Source organism: Oryzias latipes, chromosome 9, assembly GCF_053564925.1.
Source record: "Oryzias latipes strain Hd-rR chromosome 9, Olatipes_Hd-rR_3.1".
Classification (NCBI taxonomy): domain Eukaryota; kingdom Metazoa; phylum Chordata; class Actinopteri; order Beloniformes; family Adrianichthyidae; genus Oryzias; species Oryzias latipes.
This window is the reverse complement of record NC_136245.1, coordinates 3,806,942-3,829,753: the sequence shown is the minus strand read 5'-3', so window position 1 is coordinate 3,829,753 and position 22,812 is coordinate 3,806,942. Positions and strand designations below refer to the sequence as shown.

The following is a 22,812-nucleotide window of genomic DNA, read 5'->3' as shown; positions in this document are numbered from 1 at the left end:
TAATAAAGGTGGTCAAAAGCTCTGAAGATACTCAAGCTGCTGTCACCAGTACAAAACGTTTGGTGACAATAGCTTGAGTATGTTCAGAGCTTAAATTCATTTTTCTTTTAAATTATGGGGAAAAACATACAAAAAAATAAAATAAAAATGGAGTTTTTACAAAATATTAATTGGAGCATGTATATGCTGACAAATATTCATTACCAGCTCATATAAATTTAGAAATGTATTCATTTTTGAGAGTTTATTGCTATATTTTTTTATTTTGAAATGCATTTGTAGTTCACTCTCTGTGTTAGTACAGAATGATTGAGATACTTGTTGACACATTTGGACGTTTATCAAAAGAGTTATTGAGACAGACTTGTCGTGTCACAAGCTTCTTGTGTAACAATTATAATATAATGATTTATGATTCTGATTGAAATCAGAAAGCTGTGGCTGTTGCTGCCTGAAGCTGACACAGCCCAGCACGGATACCTTTTTCCAGGTGAAGCTACCACCGTCTTCTGCGAAAGCTCAGGCAATAACAAACGGAAAACGGGCTCCATCCCTGCAGTGAGGTGGAGAACGAGGGATTTAGGTTTTTATTGAATGAATTAGAGCCACGCTTTGAAATTCCCTGAAAAAGGATCCCTGCACTGTACGCCCAGACCAGAGCTACGGCTGAGATGGAAACGGCATAAAGAGTGGCATTCCTGCACTTAGAGACCCCCCTTCTCGTCAAAGCAGCGGTAGACGAGCGGCGTCTTGGTGCTAAAAGCCTGTGGTTCTCCAGAAAAACATAAACATATAAACATACATCATATGCAGCTTTTCCCCAAATTTGGTGTTCACAAAGATGTTTACTTTTAGATGCACTTTAAGATCTTCATGTATTTTATCCATGGTCATTTATTTTTGAAAGCAGTTTATTTCTTAAATACCATAAATATAAGGTTATTTATTTATTTATTTGCTTGTTTTGTTGTATTTTGAGGACCCCCTTGAAAACGAGATGACACATCTCAAGGGGCTTATCCTCTAAACAAATAAATTGAAATAAAGGAAAGTTCCAAGCTACTTGATTTTTATTTTTCTGGGAGAATTTCATTTTTGTTTACACCACATTTGCACTAAATGGTCTCATTTATTTTTAACAAAGACACTAATTTTTTCCCACAATTAATATCTGATTCACAGCTATTTTTTAATTAAGCAATGGCTATGCTTTTGTTTTTCAAAAGTTAATACCAATGTGCCTGGCAGCTACTTGACTTATTTATTTTTAATGTATTTTTTATCCTGTTTACAGCAATTTTGCACTAAATAATGGCACTGCTGTTCATGTTCACTATTATTTAAACCAAATTTTACAGATATTTCCAAATGAAAATTGTCATTGTTTGTCAAAGACAGTATTACTGATTTCAGCAATGTTACACAAAAGTCTGTTTGTCATGATCCCGCGGGATTTCAGATAGACCCAGACGCTGGAACCCGGAAGGTAACTTGGACATGAGAGGTAAGTGTAAGAGGGTTTAATTCTCTGAAGGAGAGTCTGTAACAGAGTTCTTGATGTGGCGTGGCAGCTGACTGGAGGGTTGTGGCAGATGGAGCTCGAGCTTGAGGATTTAGCTGGATCCGTGATGAGGACGAAGAGCGAGGCTGGTGAACTGCGACCCAATGGAACACTCGTGATGAAGATTCCGTGAGAGGAACAACGGACTGGCGTTGAAGACAGGTCCTGGATCTCCTTAAGTAGGTGGGATAATGAAGAGGTGAGTGGAACCAGCTGGTCGCATCCAGAGCCGAGCAGGAATGGGAGGGGGAAGGTGACTGACAGAGGCCCCATGACACTGTTATTCATTACACCATAGGACACAAGTTGGTTATTATCATTCTGTTTGCAAACTAAAAATTAAATGGGGAAATATTTTCCAAATAACAGTTTTTCAAATTCTTCTTTCTTAAAGTTTGATATATCGTGAGTTGTTAGAGACGAGATATATAGGTTATTACAATATCACCATATCGTGATAGTATCGTTATCGTGAGCAATGTGCCGCAAATCGTATCATATCATGAGGGACCCAGTGATTCCCAGCCCTAGTGTATATGTAAGGTTCTTCAAAAAAATTAAGCAATTAGCTGTCATTGGTGATTGCACTTTAATGCTTGTTTCCTCATAAATGTGATGACTGTGGACTCTGAAGCTTCATGATGGACTGAAAGTGACCTTTAAACATTCCTACAGGAACTCTTGGATGGAGCAGTTTTTGAAGACAAAATGGTTTTCATACTGGATTACAGCCTCTCAGTCTTTCACACATATGGACTGTCATGTGGTGAAAGGGGTCAGCAGGTGGCCTTTTTGAGAAGAAACTTGAAGCCTGAGTAAGGCTGCTTGCAGGAACAGGGTTTGCTTCATCTGTGTGGGAGGACGACCTGAAAATCTGAGAAAGTGTCAAGCTCAGAAATGTGTCACCTTAGCTGTGAGATAACAAACGAGAGGTTTATTTCCACAGAAGAGGCTAGGAAGAAGTGAAAGTCAGACTCAACCCAGTACTCTGAGGACCAAGATGTGGTCCTACTGTTGTTTCTTTGGTTAAGAAGCCTCCATCTCAACTGGATGGAAGTTGTCATCTTCTTCAGATGTAAAGATGCTGTTTCAGCTTTTTAGGTCACATTTCTCTCATCAGCTCACTTGCTTGCTGGAGTCCAGAACAGTAGAACTTTAGCTAGCCTGACTTTGACAGTTGAGATTCTAGCAATGAAATGACCAACGCTAACCAGTAGATGACAAGAAAACCTACTGAGATCAGATCAGATCAGAGAATGAAGAGACTTAGTTTATATCTAAGTGACAAAATACTCAAATCTTCATGTAAGAAAATACTATGAATATACTTTGGGATGTTTCCAAGTCAAATGTTTTGCAACTGTTTTTTTGTGTTGGTTTGTGTTTTAGCCAGGAAAAACCCAGAAACAGTGGCAGGTCATTCAGAACTTGACGATAGATTGCATTCTCGACTGGGGCTACTGGAAAATTTGGCTTCTGCCAGTTGTAGGACTTTTCTTCTCATTAATCTACACATGTAGTAGATTTTGGCAATATCTGGGGAAAACTGTGTTTGCTGGAACACTGTGGACCACTAACAGGAAACCTCGGCAGCAATTAGGCTCGCCACAAAATGGTTCAGGATCTCTACAATGGGACTCGCATGATGACGCAGGAGGAATGGTTGCTGCTCACACTCCACTCCACTCCACTGGTTGGGTGGTAGCAGAGGCCTGAATGGAAAGCAGGGTGGTAACTTGGCTGGCCAGTTTAGAGACTTGTTGGGAGAGAGCATGATTGGCTTTGATCAAAGCTCTAATACTCTAGTCATGGTGACCATTGATGTGAGACTACATGGTAGATGAGATCGGTATGTTCTCCGTTGTCTGCTTGATCCATTCTTTTGGCCTGATTGTTCTGTTGACTTCACAGTTTTCTTTACTGTGAAGTCATCCTGAGGTTTCACATGTTGATATTGGGGTACAAAGAACAAATACTTAATAAAATCACTTATCAACAAACTAGACAAAAAGCTGAGAGAAACTTGGATCATCGTTTAATTAGTTTATTGTTTTAGCATTTACAGAGAAGAACAGATTCAATAATAAGTACATGACCCATAAGAAATTGGTGATGGAATGGGGGGTCATTTATGTCGAATATTCATCCGTTAATCCCTGTTTCTCAGTGGGTGGAGCCTGTCCTAGCTGTCTTTAAGAAAAGACACAAAACATCCTGAACAAACTGTTAGTACATCAGATGCACTTCTAAATGTTTCTTAGAACACCAATCCACCATGATTACCATCAAAGTAGTCTCTGTTCTTAATATTTGTGATAGAATGAAAGAATCAAGTTTATTGTCACATACACAAAAACACGGAAAAATTAAATTCTTATGTAGGAATTCCGAAAGCTAACTCAGAAAAATGTAGGAATGTGTGGATGTGCAAAGACCTGTGAAAAATAAAAACGGCTACTTTAGTTTCTAAGTCTTAATTGAAGCCTCTCCATTTGTGGAAACAAACTGGTTTCTCAGAGTTCAAATGGCTACACTGTTCTCCACCAGCTTTGGGTCCAGAAAGGTGTACGGCAACCTCAGATTTTCATTTCTGCTCTTGATGTCTTCACTGAGCTTAATGAGATCTCCCTGGAACATGGTGACCTTGTACTTCGGAAAGTCCTCGGTGAAATGCTCCTCTACAAACTCATGAAGGTATCGCTGTGGAGAACACAGACATTTTCAGTCACACATTTCTATCAAAAGCAGGAAGAAAACTGGGTCTTCCCAGCAGTGCATGGTGGTTCTGGAGTGTCACCACGGTAACAACGATTGAAGTTGTCAGGGTTCAGAGAATTAAGATGGCATCATAACCCCTGTTCTCTTACCGCGTCAGAGGACTGCATACTGAGCAGCCAGATGGTAGCCAAAATGTGTACTGTAGTCTGAACATCTGGTAGAGTGGACAGGAATCTGGCTTCATCTGCTTTACCCTTCTGGGTTGGAGGGGGTTCCTGCATGGTGGAGGGGCCATTGGGCATCCAGCCGTAGAGGTCATACTGCAGTAAAAGTAGCATTTGAATCAGAGGCCAAGAGGATTATTGATTAAAAATATACTTCAGATACTTTAAAGAAAAGGATGGATACCAGGTAAATTTCATAAGAAAGTAAAGCTCTGATGATTTCAGTCTAAGATTTCCTCCTTAGTTTCCAGAAATCTCACACATAGAAACCAGGATCTCTTTTAAATGATGAAGACTCACCTGTCCAGTGTTAACAGCGGCATGCTGTGCAGAGCAGGTGAACATCACCATGGTAACAAACTTGACCAGCTCAGCCACAGTGGTGAACTTCTGTGGGATTCCTGAGGATTAGGAGGGAAAACGTTTTCACTTACAGCGGTTAATATCAGATCAACCATTAACTGATGTTCCTGGAATGTATTTATCTCCAACTTCATAAAATCCACCCACCGGTCTCACTGCGTCTCAGAAAGCCATTTTCAAAGATCTCCTGGATCCAGTTCTGCAGCTCAGCATCATTCTGGACCATGCCATCGTTCTTGTAGTAGAAGCTGAGGATGTCGTGTACAAACCTTGGAGAAGAACACAAACTGTCAACAACACGCATTTCCACCTGAAGTTTGAGTCCAGTATATTGTGTTTTGTCATTATTTGAATTTTCTAATCCCAGTCGTATTGCTTCTTTGTGAAGTTTGCCTATTCTCCCTATTTGTGTACACTGAAAAAACGGGAAAAGTGGGGTTGTTCAATTTACAAATAGTAAACATGTTTGTTTAATATGAACAAATTATGTTTACCTTCGAAACATAATATAATCTTGAAAATCACACATCATTTCTTGCTGTGTTACTTTTATATATTTAAATCATGTTGACAAAACATGAAATAGTTATGCTTGATCCTTTGCCCCTTAATTTTGGATAAGTAAACCCCATCGGTGAAGAAGAATTCCAGGAGGGGAAACTTTGCAGTCAGCCATTTTAGAGAAGCTACAAGCACCTGCTCTGGCTGGAGGAACTTAAAAAAGGTAAGTTAATTTACTCTAACAAATTAATTTAAGAAAGTGGAAGGCGTAAATGTATCATTAGTGTTATTTTTTCCACGGGGAAGAGCTTTGTAATCCACTTTTGTCGTAGTTATCAAAGTTAAGGCTCTGCGCGCCACTTTTGTCCCTGCCGGCAGCAGCCCTCGGACGGCAGGTAGGGGGAGGTGTGTGCGCGGTACATTGTACTTTCACGTCACAGGCAAATTCAGCTGTAAACGCGGTGATTTCAAATGATGTACGGGGAAGAGTGGTGAGTAGTTATGCCGTAGGAATTCGCTTTTGACAGAGGGCAGTGGGCGCTGGCGGGTACGGCGTTTTTTTTTCCACAGGCAGAAACTGCCAGGGGAATTTTCATCGTCACTAAGTGGATTTCTTTTTGCTATATTCTGCGTTGTGGAGACCGAAATTGAAGGAAAATGTGAAAAGCTATCATTACTATTGTCATTATTTAGTTTTTCCATACCGTTCCACCATGAGCTAGTTTAAGGACAGCATTATTTGACCAGCAAACAGCACCGCACTTCTGTCTCAGTCAGCTGTCAATCATTTTCCGTGCGCGTCTCGTGCACAGAATGCGTTTGGTGTGTCCAGTTTACATAGATCTTTGGTTTCAATCAGAGCTTTGTTTTCATTCTATGATGCTGAACATATTTTTATTTTAGCTTTGAGAGTTTAATGGAGTGAAAATATTCATGTCCTTTTGGAACAAGTGTATAATGTGTAGTAAAAAGTTTACAGCCTTATAATAATGTCTGTAATCCTACTTCACATATTCCTCCCATTTGTGATAAATTCATATGGGAATCCTTTATGGGTGGGGGGGATTATCCACTCCCGATCTGCTAGTTTAGTTTTGCAGTTTCCATTTCAAAATTCGCGGGTTCTCATAAGCCTGGTTTGAATCCTGTGGGGGGAGGAGCTGTCTAATGTTCTTTCTGGTCTAATTTCTTCAGAATATTTTTGCAGCTATTGATTTCAAACCAATGCATGTTTAGTTATTAAAATGATACAACAAAGCTGTGGAAGTCTCACTCTCTCTATATATTTGAAATTTAACTAATAAACCTCTGTCCTGATTACAGAGCTCATCACACAACACTTCCAACTGCTCCTCCCTGATCATGCTGGGGTCCATGCTCCAGTCTTCACTGAGTCAGGTGGGTCCCCCTCACCATGCATTTACTATATATTATTGGAATTATTGTCTCCTGGATTGTCATCGAATCGGGAGGTAATCAAGATTGCCAGCCCTACTCTTTACACGCACCTTTTATGCAGAGAGATACATACATAATAAATAATGAAATTGATGGTTGATCAGTTATCCCACTACCTCTGTTAACATGACACTAAGGATATAATGATTTTGTTAACACATTAACTATAACATTTATTGATGAGCCAAGGGTAAGAATTGTATTTTTCCAAAGTTTTCATGTGAATTTAAATTTTTTTGACTCTTTGTATTTCAGACTGCTGAACTTCTCGCCAATATAAGCAAGTTCAGGGGTTTATTCAAAGTACAGGTGAGTTGTGTAATCTAGACGCTTTAACTAAACTTCAAATGTGAACTGTGCACACAAATATCTTCTGTGTTCTTTAGAATGAAGACCATGCAGCAATCCAGGAGGCAATCGAGGACACCACGGTGGGAACTGGCAGTGGTGAGGAAGAGGACATTCTCGTGGTCCACATCTCCCAGGCTGTGGTGGTCGACCCACCAAGTGTCTGAGTGGCAGTTGCCAAGGCTTTTTTGGCCTTATTTACAGCACAAATCTGATTACCATCCTCATCTCAGAAACACCTTGTCATGGGGCCCGTGACTTTGCTCCTGCTATGATCTCCTGGAGGCCCTTCCCTTCTTGAGCTCTCCTGCTGGTCACAGGTGTTCTGTATTATGTTGATTGGTTTGTCTATTTATGCAGTGTCTGATCTTGTTTCTGTGTCGGAGCGTCTTCGTTCTACGCTCTGGTGTTATGGTTCTCTGGCATTAAAGCCCCTTCGAGTGAACTATTGGATTTGGGTCGTTCTTCCTGCTCTTGGGTTCTCTCCCTTGGACATTCCGTCACACAACTTTGAGGTAATCCAAAAAAAACTGTATTAGAGTTGTAAGGCAAAGTGGTGTCTAAGGTTTCAGGCTTAAAAATCCGACTCTTTGACTAAAATGACCTTTAAATAGTTTAACTTTTTCCTAAGAAGGGATTCCAGCTGTTTGCTTTGGCTCTGTTATCTTCTGTTTAATAAAAATAGCAAGCCCAATTTATTTTGATTTGTCATTTTTTGCTACACTGTAAACATATTTTTCAAGTTTAGATAATAAAAAAGTTAAATCTGAAATTTGTGTTCAGTGTCATATGTTCATTGGATTGTCATAATGCACAAGAAAGTATTTGCTTTAAATAATAATCTGCAATTGCAATTTTATTTTTCAATTTAAATGTTTTTAAAATAATTTATAAATTAAATGAACTATGTAGGTAATTTCAAACAAATAATAGTGTTTTAAATGTTTGAAAAAATTATGGTAAATGACATAATAAAATCTTGTTTGTTTATGTAAAATTATTAGGTGCAGAAACAAAGAAGCATTCATTACGGTAGAACATGATTTTATTATGTGCAATAATTATATTGGTTCAACATGATTTTTTTGCGCGCAACCGATGTCCATGATTTTTTTATGTCAATCCAACAGGTCTTTTTTTTCAGTGTAGGGAGGGTCCAAAAACACATCCTATAGATTAGTTAGTGATTTATTTTTTGGTGGTGTTTGTGATTTCTGCAGGTTTGGATATGATCCATTCTAGAACCTTCTTGACTCTCCACATAATCCAACAAGGATTCTCAACATTATTCATGTTAAACTCACCTGTTCAACAAGCTTTAACAGTAAATGTATGATGTCCTACTGCAGATGAAGGAGGCAAACCTGTAGCAGAAGCTTCTAAATGTTGCATCAGAGTTATGTAAACTACCAACCTGTGCATGATGTTCCACAGCTTCAGCCCATCGTCCCTGTAGTAGAAGTTGGGCACATCTTCCAGGCCGCGATCAGCAATGTCATCAGGTATGCAGAGGGATCTGTAGGTCAAGGAGGAGACACTCCTGTCCAAGAGGGTCAGCATGCCCTTTCCACCAGATGCTGTGTACTAAACAGGCAATCAAAGCAAAGTTAGAGACTTCTGATTACCCACAAATGCTGAAGAAATCTTCTGCAGTTCACTCACCCGGGTAATAGTTCCACTCTCTGAGATGAGCGACTTTCGAGCCAAGAAATTGATCTGCAGGGTGTAGCGTGTGTGACGGATAAGGAGCTGAAAGGGAGACAGGAAGAGTTATGAAGACCCAGAAAGAGTACATCAACATGGTGACGGATCAGCTTCAGGTACCTTGTAAACAGGGTGAACTCTGGGAAGGTTGCGCTGCAGAGAAACCGCAAACACCTCAGCCAGCAGGTGAGTGCGCAGCAGGTGAAAGTTGAGCTCATGCAGGTTGGAGTCTGCGCTCTTCACATACGTCTTTGCCAACAGCCAGTCATACTCTGAATCCGTGGGGAAGAAGATGGGGTTGTCCTTTCCTGGTTTCTGTTTTAGCTGCAGAGAAATCAACAAGTGTCATGTGATGATTAAATCCATGGAGGATCTGCCTCCTGGTCCTGCCAGAGAACAACAAAGATATCTGACTCCAGTCCTCTTTCTTATCCAACTGCCATGTTCTTGTAGCTTTTTGTTGAAATAATTCAAATGTCTTTTTCTGAGGAAACCTTCCTGAAGCTTCTACTCACCTGAATGGCAATAGGCATCATCTCATCATCTTCATTCTTGTGGAGCAGGACCAAGGGAGCTGCTAGAAACTGCTTCCTCCCATTGATGGTGTTTGTTTCCACCCCATCCAGAATGTTGTAGTCGCACAGAAAGATGTTTCCTTTCTGTTGTGAATGGAAGAAAGATGACGCTGTTACCCTCAGGGGTTGATTTTAGCACCACGTTCATGTGGAAACCAGAAAAGAATCTGTCTGCTGCGTGTCAGGAGCTTGTTACCATCATTTCAGTCCGCAGAGTGAGCTGAGACTTGCTGAAGGTCATGTTCGAGGGAACAGGAAACTTTGATGGGAGAGTTTTACAGCGTTGGATCATCATCGGGTTCACTCCATTTAGAAACTGGTAGCCAAAGAAGGCGTCCTCCCTCCAGTGCTTCATGGCGTAATCTGACAAAACAAATCTGTTTTAATAAGGCGTTCTCCAAACACATTGCTGTTAAAATTTAGTGAAATCTTTAAAAAAAAAGAATATTGTCTTTATTTTGGGTGAAAAACATCCATTCAAACACAATGTTTGTCACTGCAAAGATATTTTGCATCTAAAAACCAATCACACAACTGAAATACAGAAAATTTGGGGAGGTTTTTAAGTTGTTTTATAATTTTAGACGTTACGTAAGATTTGCCACGGTGAAGAATATATGTCAGAGCTTTTGTTTTTGTAAATTGGTCAAGCTCTTTATCAACTGTGTCCCATCCAATTCCAAACAGATTTCAAGGAAGGATTCATCTTTCTTGACCAGATTTTTGTTACTCTCTATGTTACTATAATAATCTCTATTGAAGTATGACCTCCTAGAGCTGTGGTTCCTGGAAAGAGCGCCTTTTTGTCACAAATATTCTCTCCATCTGCGTAAAAACTGCACTGCTCATCTCCGTAACATCTCTGATGGTATTTGGAAAGATTTCTTTTTCTGTAAGAATCAATGAGAGTACCTGACATGGAGGTCACGTGACACTCGAAAAGCTTTTCAATGTCGCTCATGCTGTTCCACTTGTCTATACAATGAGACCACGCCTCCAAACCCAGCTTTGCCAGCCTGCAGGGTGAGAACATTACAGTCACTTCCTGAGCTCAAAGTCACTCTGACATGTCCAACCATCAGCAAGCAGACACCTACGCTGCCACTGCTGTGAAGCCAAACTCCAGTTCCCTGGTGAAGGGGTAGCGGTCATCCGGGGGCAGAGACTTCAGGGTATCTGCCTCCATGCAGAGGGGAGTTCCCTCTTTGTAAACGGCCCACCTGAGCAGAACAGAACAGCAGAGAGCAGAGGAAGGTCAGCCAGCTGTGAGGAGTCCTGATCCCAGAGGGACCTGGACACGGCCAACAGCAAAGACGGCTGCAGATTGATCACTTCATGTGTCAGTTTTGAAGGTTAAATTTGAGAGCAAATGTTGAGCTTTTGTGTTTAATTGATGATGTTGCCATGGTGATTTCTTGATTCTGAATCAATTATAAAGTTTCAATAGTTTACACATCTAAAGCCCTGATCTGTGATCAGCTTCTCAGTGTATTTCTATGCAGTGAACAGTAGGAGGAGCTGTGGCTCCTTTTATCAGAGCTAAGATCATGATGGAGCATAGCAATAAAAAAATGTCTTTAGAGATCTGAACTCTGACCTGTAGAGATTCTTCTTATTCTTCAGCTCCTTCTTCCTCGTCTTGATCATCTGAGGATTTGTCTCCTGGAAGTCCAGCACAGCTGAGAGCAGAGAAGAAAAGCCCAGAAGCAGGTCAGATCATTCTGGAGGACAGCATGTGGACAGCAAAGTGCATGTGAGAGGAACAGACCTGCCCCCTCCCTGAAGAAGTGCTTCTTGCTGTCTGTTAACCAGTGGTAGATGGGAAAACTGTAGACTTTTCCATCAGGAGACTCCACCTCCACCTTTGCAGGGAGCCAACTGTCTTTGATGATGATGCCTCCCTGTTTTTCAAGATGGATCTCCAGCAGCTGTCCCAGGTCTTCAGAGCAGGTCACAGTGAAGGTGGATACCTGGATTTGGGAGAAAACTTGTTCATCACCTCATCTCTTCTTTTTTCTGCCTCCTCCAGAACCACAACTTCTGCCAGAGCTGCAGACTTTGACAGCAGTGGCAGAGACAGGGGGCGCTCTTAAACACACACCAATGCTTTCTACTTACATCTCCTTTATGGAAGGCAAACTTGCTTTTATCCAGCTTCACGTGTTTGCTGCTGCCATCCTGGCCCACCAGGGTGATGTACACGTCATCTATGGTCCCAGCAAAGGCCACGTCCTCGGTAGAAACGGTCACTTGGTACTCCAGAGTCATTTTTACTTTCAGTAAAAAAATCCTAACAGGCTTCAAGAACCAAACAAGAAACAGATCAATGAGACACTTCTGTTGCTATGTTTCAGGTTTTTTTAAAAAGCAGGTCTCACCTCTTAGAATCGAAGCAAACACGTCCTCTGAAGAACTGCTCTGCAGATACAGCTCCTCACAGAGGCTTCGCTCTTTTAAAGGCAGGGTTGTGGGCATGTTCTGTGACGCGCAGCACATGCTTCTGATGATGAAACTTTCAAAATGTTTTAACAGCCTCAGCATGTGAGATTCTTCAGAAAACTGAAGCAATCATTGGTCAGTACATTTGATAAGAGAAAACCTGAGAAAGTGTCAAGCTCAGAAATGTGTCACCTGAGCTGTGAGATAACAAAGGAGAGGTTTATTTCTACAGAAGAGGCTAGGAAAAAGTGAAAGTCAGACTCAGCCCTTTATTCTGAGGACAAAGACCTGGTCCTACTGTTGGTTCTTTGGTTAAGAAGCCTCCATCTCAGCTGGATGGAGTTGTCATCTTCTTCAGATGTAAAGATGCTGTTTCAGCTTTTTAGGTCACATCTCTCACATCAGCGCACTTGATTGCTGGAGTCCAGAACAGTAGAACTTTTGCTAGCCTGACTTTGACAGTTGAAGTTCTAGCAATGAAAAGACCAATGGTAACCAGTAGATGACAATAAAACCTTCTGAGATCAGATCAGAGAATGAAAAGCTTTAGTTCAGATCTAAGTGACAAAATACTAAAATAATCACAAGACTGTAACAAAAGGTTAGATTTAAGGTACACCTGGATAGTTCACCAATCCATTGTAGGGCCACACAACCAAACACATTCATGTTTACAACCAGAGACAATTTAGAAACAATAATTAACCTCTGACGCATGTTTTGAACCCAAGCCCAAGTGTTTATTACTCTTCCACCTTCTTCTGTGGAATCCCTGCACATATTTCAAGTCTGATTCCCCCTAGATAAGAATAAATAAGCACCAATTTTTCTTTTATATTCTAAGAAATTATAAACTTTTATGCTCTCACGGGCCACATGAAATGACATGGAGGGACACATTTGAGATAGGTGGGTTATACCTATCGTTTATCCAATCGTTGTTCATGTAAACGTCATTCTGATCGTGTGTCACTACTGCTCTTGGTTACGTCATGCATAGATGGTGTTTCTATGAAGGTATTAATGTTCCAAAATGGCCGAGCTTGTATATTTGATTTGAGAACTTGTAATACAGAATGTGAATACTTGTGCAAAAAAAATCTGCATCTGTGTGTAAAAATCTTCTGCTGTAAACTGCCAAATTCCCATTTGCATGTGTTCATTTAGAGTTACAACTTCAAATCTGTGATTACAACTGCTCAAATGTGCTTCTGCGTGTGCTCGAATCTGCTGGCGCAAATCACAAGTGCGCTACAACTGCGCTCTGAATTCTGACACATTCCTTGCGAGAAATTTGTGTCTAAACTGATCTGTGTCCGATAATGGACCTAGGGGGGGAGGGAGGGTTAGAGGAGGCGAAGTCAACCAATCAGAGTGCAGGATTCGGAGAACTAGGTAAAGTTAGAAAGAGCTTCACAGAGTCGGACTTCCTGCTTCAATAACTCTTCTGATAAACGTTCAAATGTGACAGCAAGTCTCTCAATCATTTTGTATGAACACGGAGAGTGAACTAAAAATGCATTTCTAAAGAAAAAAGTCATTTTTTTCATACATTTTAATGAGAAATGATCTCTTTGTGCTTTAAATGCAGACATGCAGCTAGACGGCTGCCAACAGGAAAATCATGTTTGTTGTAGCAGGACAATTAGGGCCAGGGCTGTTGAGCATCTTTATTATAAATCATACGAATTAACCATTGTTGTGTTTCTCGCATGGTCCTGGATTTTGTGTCCATCAAAAGGCTAATGTTGTTAGCCCGTGTTGTTAGCCTTTCCTAACACTGGGTTCTTCCAGCTCCGTTTTTCCACAAAAAAAGCACTGATCACACGGATTAAATATAAAATGATGAGCGAACAGGAGCTTCATAATATTCATAACATTAATAAAAGCCCGTTTGGAAGATCGCCTCGTAATTGCATAAATATATGTGACGGCAAAGGTTTGTTTACAACGGGACCTACTTCCTCATACGGGAGTTTTTACACTACTGCGCATGCCCAACTGATGAATTCTGACCGAAAGTGTGAGCCATGGGAACGCTTGTTCTAATCGGAAAAAGGTTTTCTGTGCCCGTGTGAATTTTAACCCGACCATTGATCCGATCAAGATATTTTGCCCATGTAACCGCGGCTATTGTTGGTCATGTTCTGTTCTGACTAGTCTACTGTCAGTCACTCCAGGTCCTCAGTGGGTTGAAGTGTCTGGTTCTCAGTTTGTCATTGTCAGGTTATCTCCTTTGTCAGCTTCTCCAGAGTTTTGCTCATGTTTCAGTTTATATAATAAATGTTGAAGTTTCTGCCACCAAGCCTGGTGTAGGAGGCATTTTGGGTCCAGGACCACCAGTTCCTGACAGCTGGTTGTACAAAACCACACACCTTTCATTGCTACATAAGGGCTCATCCTCGTGCCAGTCCTGGTCCCAATAGGAATCAAAACCTAGATTTAGATTAGAGTAGGGTCTCCATTCACCGTAGCTGCTTACGTAATTTTCAGTTTGTCACTTTCTTCTCAAATCGTTTACTTCAATTCACTGCATCCAAAGTATTAATAAAAAAAGATTTCAAAAAAAGCTAAATAGCTAAGCAAATAGGCTCCTACACAAAGCCTGCTACACAACGTGACGTTTGCATACATGCATATGTACATATTTATATTGTTTCTGTTACGGTTAGAGTTCTTTGCTTTTGTTTTTGGTTCTATTTCAGTTCAGTTTCCTGTTTTATTTTGAAAGGTGTCCTGTTATGTTGTTTCAAGTTTTACTTTTGGTCCCTATCTGCCCTCATTGTTTCCACCTGTGTCTCGTCAGTCCTGTATGTATTTAAGTCCTGTCTTCCCTTTCTCCTGTGGTGCTCAGTATTATGCTCTTCCCCTGGTTCCTGTGGAGTTTTGAGTTGTCCTGTCCTGTCCTGTCCTGTCCTGTCCTGTCCTGTCCTGTCCTGTCCTGTCCTGTCCTGTCCTGTCCTGTCCTGTCCTATCCTATCCTGTCCTATCCTACTCTGCCGTGGATTTTGGTATTTAGTTTTTGTTTCATTTATTAAAGTTCCTTGTCCCCCTGGAACCTTCTGCCTCCTCCTCCTCTCTGCTTCTGGATGCTTCCCACATTCCCCCTCATGAAATTTTCTTTTATTTTAGATTTTTTACAATTTAATAATTACAGTTTTCTTTTTAACTTGCCCCTTCGCGTGACGGCTGGTTTTAGTTTTGTCAAATTTCTGTATGATGACAATAAAGTATTATATTCTAAAATCAGGTTTTAAGGCATTAGAAGAAAAGATTCAGACATTGTTTTTAAATCCTCCATTTACTTGTTACAGTTAAAACTAGAAATTATTTCCTTTTTGTTCTGATGTCAGCATCCAGCAGCAGCAACAGGCTTCCTTAGATCATTATGTAAATGACAGAAAACCAGAGGTATGTCTGAATAAACCCCTTTTGTAATTGAGGCCAAACTTTATTAATTTCAATCATGTTTGAAAATCTTTGGTGTTGGACCGGACGGAAAAGGAAAGGAGGGAAGAAGAGAGTGGGACGTTAGAGAAGGGGGGGGGTGATAGTGGGAGGGGGGGGATAAGACCATGAAGCAGCATAGAGCAGACAGGTTTACTGGTTGTTTATCATTACGGTAAGGTTCAAATGTAGTACAAAAAGGGCGGGGCCTGTCCACACACACACTGAAATGTTATCAACACACCTGCTAGCTGCAAAAATGTCCACATGTCAACAGAAAACACAAAACAGATAGTGTTCACACACGCATACTTATGCCTTTAAACCAACTAGTGTGAAATATTTCATTCATTCAATCATGCAAACTATTAGTGCAAAGGTGAGCTAACACCTGTGCTCAGGTGAGTGTTTATGTTCTTCTAAAATGGATGGTGGAACGTGAAAAGAAGGAGGGAGAGTGCCCAGCCATCCCCACACCCAGACCCCCACCGCAGCAGCAGCGGCAACCTGAGCCCCCCAACGCCACACGGCAGAAGGCAGGGGACAACCGCCCCCCGGGCGACCAAATCCGCCACCCAGGCTAGGACCAGCAGGACCGCCGCGAGGCCCCCAGAGCCAGACAGCAGGGAAGCACGGAGGAAAGAGAGCGCCGCCCCAGCCTAACCAGGAGAGAAGCTCCCCCGCCGCGCCGGAAGAGCCCAACGCAGGGCCCCACCCGAGAAGGGCACCCACAGCCCCAGACGAGCACCCCATCACCACCCAGGAGTTCCGGGCATCCCCCCACCCCAACCCCAGGTACGAGCCAGGACCCCCAAGGGAGACCTGCTCCGCACTCCAGGCAGCAACCCACCCGGCCCATGGTTGGTCCAGGGAGGAGCAAGGCAGGGGCCAGCCACCCCCACCCCGGAGGGGCGCAGCCCGGGGAAAAAGGGGGGCCCACAAGGGGTGTTGTAAACATGGCCCGACCAGGCTCGGCCACTGTTGGATGTTTGGCGGGGCCCAGCGCACAAGGGCAAGAACCAGAGCCCACCCCCAGGGACACGGACACCCCCGGCTCAAGTGTAATGTGAACCCTCCCCCCCCGAGCGGAGAGAGTACCGCCGGGCCCAGGAGACCGGCACCCAGGGGACACGGCAGCCGTCGCCAAGGGACCCGTACCCCCCACCAGGGAAGGGGGTAGGGGACAGATGGTCCTAGGTCCCACCTTCCTTGCAAAATGTGTGTGCGTGTATGTGTGTTTGAGAGGATGTGTGTGTGCATGTGTGTGTGTTTTATGTTGGAGTGTATATTTTGAGGGGGGAGGGGTGTGTGTACTAAGGGGGGTGCAGTTAAAATTGGCGGGTAGGGCACTGAGGGGACATCTCCTGATTACTCACAGTGATGTCCCCTCACCCTCCCCACCAGGGGCCCTAAATGTCTACGGTGCGGTTAAAATTGGCAGGTAGGGTGCTAGGAGGACATCCGCTGCTTGCTGGCAGTGATGTCCAAGCACCCCCCCCCCCCTACCAAGGGCCCTACATGTCTAAAATAAAACCGAAAGAGGGGGGGCCCACTCCATACGGCAACCATGGGAGGGGTACCACTGCCAAGTAGCTCCCCCCCCAAGGCGCATCGCAGGCTAAACCCCCCACCCCCTCACCCTAATATGAGGTTATATGAGGAAGGGGGTAGGTTGGGGACAGCTGGTAGACTGTCCCCCCGGTGGTCAAACAGCCCCCCCCCCCCCCCCCCCCCCCCAGTATAGGGGCCAGGCCACCCCAGCCCAGGGACCCCATCCCCCGAGGCGCCGACACCCAGGGCCCAGCACCACCCACCCCACACAGAGAGAGAGGAGCCAGAAAGCGCCGGGTGCAAATTAACATTCTTCTAACAGAAAGGGATGTAATCTAAAACCAATCGTGTATGATTTTTCTAAGTTATTAATTACTGTTTTCTTTATGTGGGCATTTTAAATACTTGAAAAAGTCCAAAAGCATTTTTCCCGGAGTGGTCTTAACGGAAAGAGAAAACCCTTAAGACTGGAAGTGATGCAAAAACTTTAACTTGCTAAACATTGTTGTCATTTTTATTGGAGTAATACAATAAAAAATGCTTTATATGAAGCATTTATATTTATATTTAGGATTTATATTAAGTCCCGTTCCGTTAGAAGGCGTGTCTCCGCTTTCATTGTTGTGTTTCTGGTTTTGCTCATTTGTAACGGGGTTGTTTTTAGTAATTCTGTATTAGGTTTTTTTATTTAGTAATTTCTGTATTTGTATTATTCTGTATTTTTCAAACTATGTTTGAAAAGTCCAGTTTTGACCCAAATCACATGACCAAGCAGCTGAAACCATGGAGACGTGTTGTTATTGTTCGCTGTGATGTCACAAAGAGGATGGGTTCTAGAGAATTTGAAAAAATGCTGCAAAGTCCTCCTGTTACCATTGACGACCCAACAGCCGACCAGCTCAGAAGCAGCACTTTGGCTCCAGCTTTTCCTCAGAAACACTCTGAACCCCAAGTTTCTTCTTCATCCACATAAAGTCTGTACGAGACAGAAGAGACGCCATCATGGAAGAAGTAACAATGCTGTTTCTGTGTTTCTTAGTTTGACTGAGAACAACTACAATCTCTGAAAAATGAGGAAAACTACTGAAGACTTTCATAAAAAACATTTCTAGAAATGTTTTTTTTTTGTTTTGTAGAAATGTAGAAATGACCTCAGTTTGTTTGTAAATGAAACATATTAAGGAAAATAAGCTTTACGCCCATAAAACACTGAATTATGAGACTGAGCTGACTTCTTATTGCTACCAAATGATTATTTTTAAAGTCAAGACTGAAAATAGATGAAAACATAGAAAGTTTGATTTTTTTAAATAATTTTTTTATAAATTTGACCTCAGTTTACAGACAGAACAGGTTAAGGAGACGTTTGACTGTGTCAACAGGAAGAGAATCAGCTGTTTAAAACGCTGCAGATTCAATCAGGAAGTCTTCCATAAACAGAACTATTTCAATGACAGAACTGACTTGACTTTTTCTGGATGTCAGGTGTTTCTGTCAGAACTGAATGATGAGAAAAGCAGATTTCATTTTAGCAGCAGCAGAATTTCCAGTTTAAAGCAGATTTTGTTTTTCAGATGTTTTGTTTTAAAACTGTGGCCTTAATGGAAAAATCTAGAACGGAACTTTATTGAAGGATTTAGACTGACTGATGTGTTTTTGGACTTTATGTTTTACTGGTCCTTCAGACAACCTGGACTCTTAACAGACACTTCATCCCAGCCAAATGTTGTTGTGTTTTATTCAGAATTCAGTAAAGAATCTTTAAACAAACAAATTTTCATTTTTTCTAGAGAAATACTGAAATAGATGTATTCTGTATGTCCAGACAGAGCAGCGCTACACTTGGAGATCTCTTTTACTTCCAAACCCGAGCGATCCTGACAATCCAAGACTTGTTGTTAGAAGAATTCCAATTCCTGGAACATCAGAGAACCCAGAGGAGACCATCAACTCTGTTCCAAAGACACCGACTGGCCCGGTTCCAGAGTTTGGACTGAGCTCCTCTTCAGACTCAGACTCTCCTCCAAGAAGTCTCTCCGCTGCCTCCTCTGCTTCTCCTCCAACTCAGTGTTCTTCATCACACAAGGAGGACTTCACAGGAAATCATGTAGGAAGATGTGATGGACCCAGTTCTTCACACAGGTCTCCAAAGACCTCCTCAAATGTTCAGCTGAGCTCCAGTACAAGCTTGGTACGTTCCCATAAATGCTCCTTCTTTCAGCTGCAGCAAAAGCCAAAATAATAAAAACTTCACCGCCACAAAGTCCTGATTAATTTACAGAAAGATGAATAATTAAACTATTCTAATCTCTTTTTGTTCATCCTAGTCAACCGTTGTTGTGTTTTAATAAACTTTCTACAAAATCTAGAGAGGTTTTGACAGACATTTTCTTCTTAGTTCTAGATTTGATTTTGTAGGAAAGCCTCTTTATTTCCCTTGAAATGGTTCCTCATGTCAACATTTCTGGGATTAGCAGCAGATCTGAGCAGCTGAATTCCAACAGGGAAAATGTTTTCTATTGATGCTAAACAGCTGAAATGCTGGGTTCTCCACAACAAAGAGAAACTTCCAAAGCTTTTCTTCACTATTTCAACTTGATCAGAAAAGGGGAAAGCAGAGGAGACAAACACAGTAGAGCAGGTTTGTGGCAGAATCATCATCAAATAGAAATGTGACAGAAAGAACTCCAGCATGATCAAACCAAAGGCAGAAACTAAAAGACTTGAGTCCACTTAGGCTGATGACTGTGGTATGTGAGCAACATTGACCAGGTTCAGGGGTCGGCAACCTTTTTTACTCAAGGAGCCATTTGGGACCGCCCCTAATAAAAAAGAAAGCACCCGGAGCCACAACCTGTTTTGACATCATTATATATATTATGCATGTATATATTATTCAAGGGTGCTCATTATGTCGATCGCGATCGACCGGTCGATCTTCAAGGACTTGAGTGTAGATCGGGGGCCAGAAAAGATAAAAAAAAGTACTTCTTAAAAATCCACCAGCCAATCAAAATCCTCACTGAGAAATACAGGACTTGACTGACATGTAGATTGGCCAATCGGACATCGTCTGAAGCATACGAAGCTGCAAATGGACATTATGTTCTTTAAAGGATGATACCGACCACCGCCGCGTGTGGGAGGAGCTACTGGTTCTGGTCTGATCGCTGCATGGAGCCATGTGTTTATCAATGCATGGTAGAAACTGAGAATGATTAGAGATCAGGTTTATTATTTTGAACAGTTCTACTTGGTAATCATGTTTCCATGTTTGAGATCATAAAATCATCCCAGGGAAAATCTCTGCTTCAACTCCCGCAGGGAAAGCTGCGTCTCAATCTGACGCCCGTGTTTGCATCTCTCTGACAGAGTTTGAAGCCAAAGCCCCTCCTCCGCCTCTTTACCTGCTTTTAATACTTTATGTATTACTGGTCCTTTAGACCAGTGTTTTTCAACCTTTTCTGAGCCACGGCACACTTTAACCTTGAAATAACCTGACAAAAATCCCGTGGCACACCAGCATCCTAAAATAGAAAAATAAAAAAAAAGGAAAAACTCATAGTCTGTATTGATTTACAGTGCCTTCGCAATCTCACGTGCATTTTTGAGATAATTGTGGCAGAAAAAGCTGGAAGCTGCAGCTGTTTTTCTGAAAGATGTAAAAAAAGTTAAGTTAGAAGATTTAAAAACAGTTTGAGGTGTGTTCTTGTGGTTTCAAGACGTTTAACAACAGAACTCATTGTGCGCTGTCACTTTAACCCAATGCATCATGGGAGATGAAGTGCAAAAACGTCCGGAAATCGCTTTTCAGAGCTTCATTGTTTTGTGCACTTGTTCCACGGTCTGATACCGGATTCTGTGCAAAGCTACACAGGTTTAGCTGGTATTTTTGTTAGAACTGAGCGACTTTATGAGCTTAATCGGGACAAGGAAGTGAAGACTTTAACCACTTCTGATTGGTCAGATTGATGACGTGTGATTAAGCCTCCAAGAATGATTGGTGGAGACAGTTAAAGGGGCGGTACTTTTCAAAATACTGCTGAAGCTGCAGCTAAATCGCGGTCTTATCAAAATGTCTTTAATAAAATAAAATAAACGCAAAGAAAAAAGTATTTAACGATCTTTCATATTCCTAAGTACTCAGTGTTTTATCAGGGCCTGTTTGGATGAACACAGAGCTGATATCCTGGAGATGGAAAATGTTTTTAGATCAGTGAATGAGGGCAATTTCCCACGGCACACTTGACCATCTCCCACGGCACACTGGTTGAAAAACACTGATCTAGACAACCTGGACAGTTAACAGACACTTCTTTAATAAAAAAGATGAAACTGGATTTACTCTGATGAAAATGTTTATCACATAATTAAGTAAAGAATCTTCAAACATGTTTTTATTTCTAGAGAAATACTGAAATAAATGTATTCTTTATGTTCAGACAGAGCAGCGCTACACTTGGAAATCTCTTTTGCTTCCAAACCCGAGTGATCCTGACGATCCAATACTGGTTTTGAGAAGAATTCCAATTCCTGGAACATCGGAGAACCCAGAGGAGACCATCAACTCTGTTCCAAAAACACAGACTGGCGCAGTTCCAGAGTTTGGACTGAGCTCCTCTTCAGACTCAGACTCTCCTCCTCAGAAATATCTCTATGCTCCATCCTCTCCAAACATCAACTCTGTTCCCAGAACACCTACGGGTGGTTTGAGTTTCTCCTCAGATTCAGACACTCCTCCAAGACGTTTCTCCACTGCTTCCTCTGCCTCTCCTCCAACTCAGTGTTCTTCATCACACAAGGAGGACTTCTGGACCTACGAGAAGCTGAAAGACCAAGACAAGCTTGTTCTAAAGAGACAACACACAGGAAATCCTGTAGGGAGATGTGATGGACCCAGTTCTTCAAAGAGACCTTCAAACACCTCACACCCCAAGATAAAACCCGTACCGCCCCCGAAAATGAACATTACGAATGCAAAGTGGGTCAAGAAGCTCAAAGCCATACTGGCAGAAAGAAAAAGGGAGCATGGACAGCAGAACTTTAAGAGAAGTGCTAAAAGTACGGATGCTGCACCAACAGCCAAAAAAATGAAGAAGACAAACTCCTGATTTATTTTTAGAAATTTCAATATTTAAAACTATTTTATTCTCTTTTTGTTCATCCTAGTCAACCGTTGTTGTGTTTTAATAAACTTTGTACAAAATCTAAAGAAGTTTTAGTTTGACAGACATTTTCTTCTTAGTTCTAGATTTGATTTTGTAGGAAAGCCTCTTTATTTCCCTTAAAATGGTTCCTCATGTCAACATTTCTGGGATCAGCAGCAGATCTGAGCAGCTGAATTCCAACAGGGAAAATATTTTCCACCGATGCTAAACAGCTGAAATGCTGGGTTCTCCACAACAAAGAGAAACTTCCTAAGCTTTTCTTCATTGTCAACTTGATCAGAAAAGGGGAAAGCAGAGGAGACAAACACAGTAGAGCAGGTTTGTGGCCAAAGCATTGATGATGTCATTTGTTGCAGACACTGCAGCTGTGATTGCACTTTGGCGCTGAAACCTGATTGAGTTTCACATAGAACACAGCTGGATGTTGGAAAATATTTTAGCTTAGAATTAAAATGTAATTCAAGAATTTTTCCAAGATCTGATCATTTGGAAATGGGCCTGTTGTTGTTTTAAATCTGACTGCTCTCCACCTTTTAGGACAGGGAGAACATAGGCTGCCTTCCAAATTTTAGGATTATGTTTTTTTTTAAGCTCGAGTTGAAAATGTGGTCCATAGGTTTGGCCATGAAATCTGTAGCAAGCTTTAAGCTGTAGCAAGGAGATGGAGATCAACGTCATATTGAGCAGGTGCTTTCAGGGCCTTTTTCATTTCTGCATAGGAACTAAGTTTTATGGTTAATTTAGCTGCAGATGTT

General features: G+C 41.8%; 2 protein-coding genes and 1 long non-coding RNA gene across 3 annotated transcripts; 2 read left to right on the top strand and 1 right to left on the bottom strand.

Moving 5' to 3' along the window:
• Positions 1–3,594: 3,594 nt before the first annotated feature.
• LOC101172589 (polyunsaturated fatty acid lipoxygenase ALOX8) lies at positions 3,595–11,955 on the bottom strand. Its single transcript, XM_023958814.2, has 15 exons — positions 11,831–11,955; positions 11,571–11,750; positions 11,221–11,422; positions 11,050–11,131; positions 10,550–10,672; positions 10,365–10,468; positions 9,649–9,815; positions 9,393–9,536; positions 8,998–9,201; positions 8,836–8,922; positions 8,588–8,757; positions 5,014–5,135; positions 4,804–4,904; positions 4,429–4,599; positions 3,595–4,261 (listed from the first exon to the last, which is right to left on the bottom strand). Exons 2-15 carry the CDS (start codon positions 11,718–11,720, stop codon positions 4,082–4,084), a joined length of 2,007 nt encoding a protein of 668 aa, XP_023814582.1. The 5' UTR covers positions 11,721–11,750; positions 11,831–11,955; the 3' UTR covers positions 3,595–4,081.
• On the top strand, positions 5,430–7,618 carry LOC105354815 (uncharacterized). The gene is made up of 4 exons (XR_002873905.2): positions 5,430–5,590; positions 6,691–6,765; positions 7,081–7,134; positions 7,212–7,618. It is a non-coding gene; the product is annotated as an uncharacterized LOC105354815 (long non-coding RNA).
• A 5,807-nt stretch (positions 11,956–17,762) lies between the features above and the next one.
• LOC110015661 (uncharacterized) lies at positions 17,763–22,093 on the top strand. The gene is made up of 3 exons (XM_020706294.3): positions 17,763–17,900; positions 18,715–19,080; positions 21,332–22,093. The coding sequence occupies exons 1-3, from the start codon at positions 17,892–17,894 to the stop codon at positions 21,998–22,000; spliced, it is 1,044 nt and encodes a 347-aa protein (XP_020561953.2). The 5' UTR covers positions 17,763–17,891; the 3' UTR covers positions 22,001–22,093.
• The last annotated feature ends 719 nt before the right edge of the window (positions 22,094–22,812 follow it).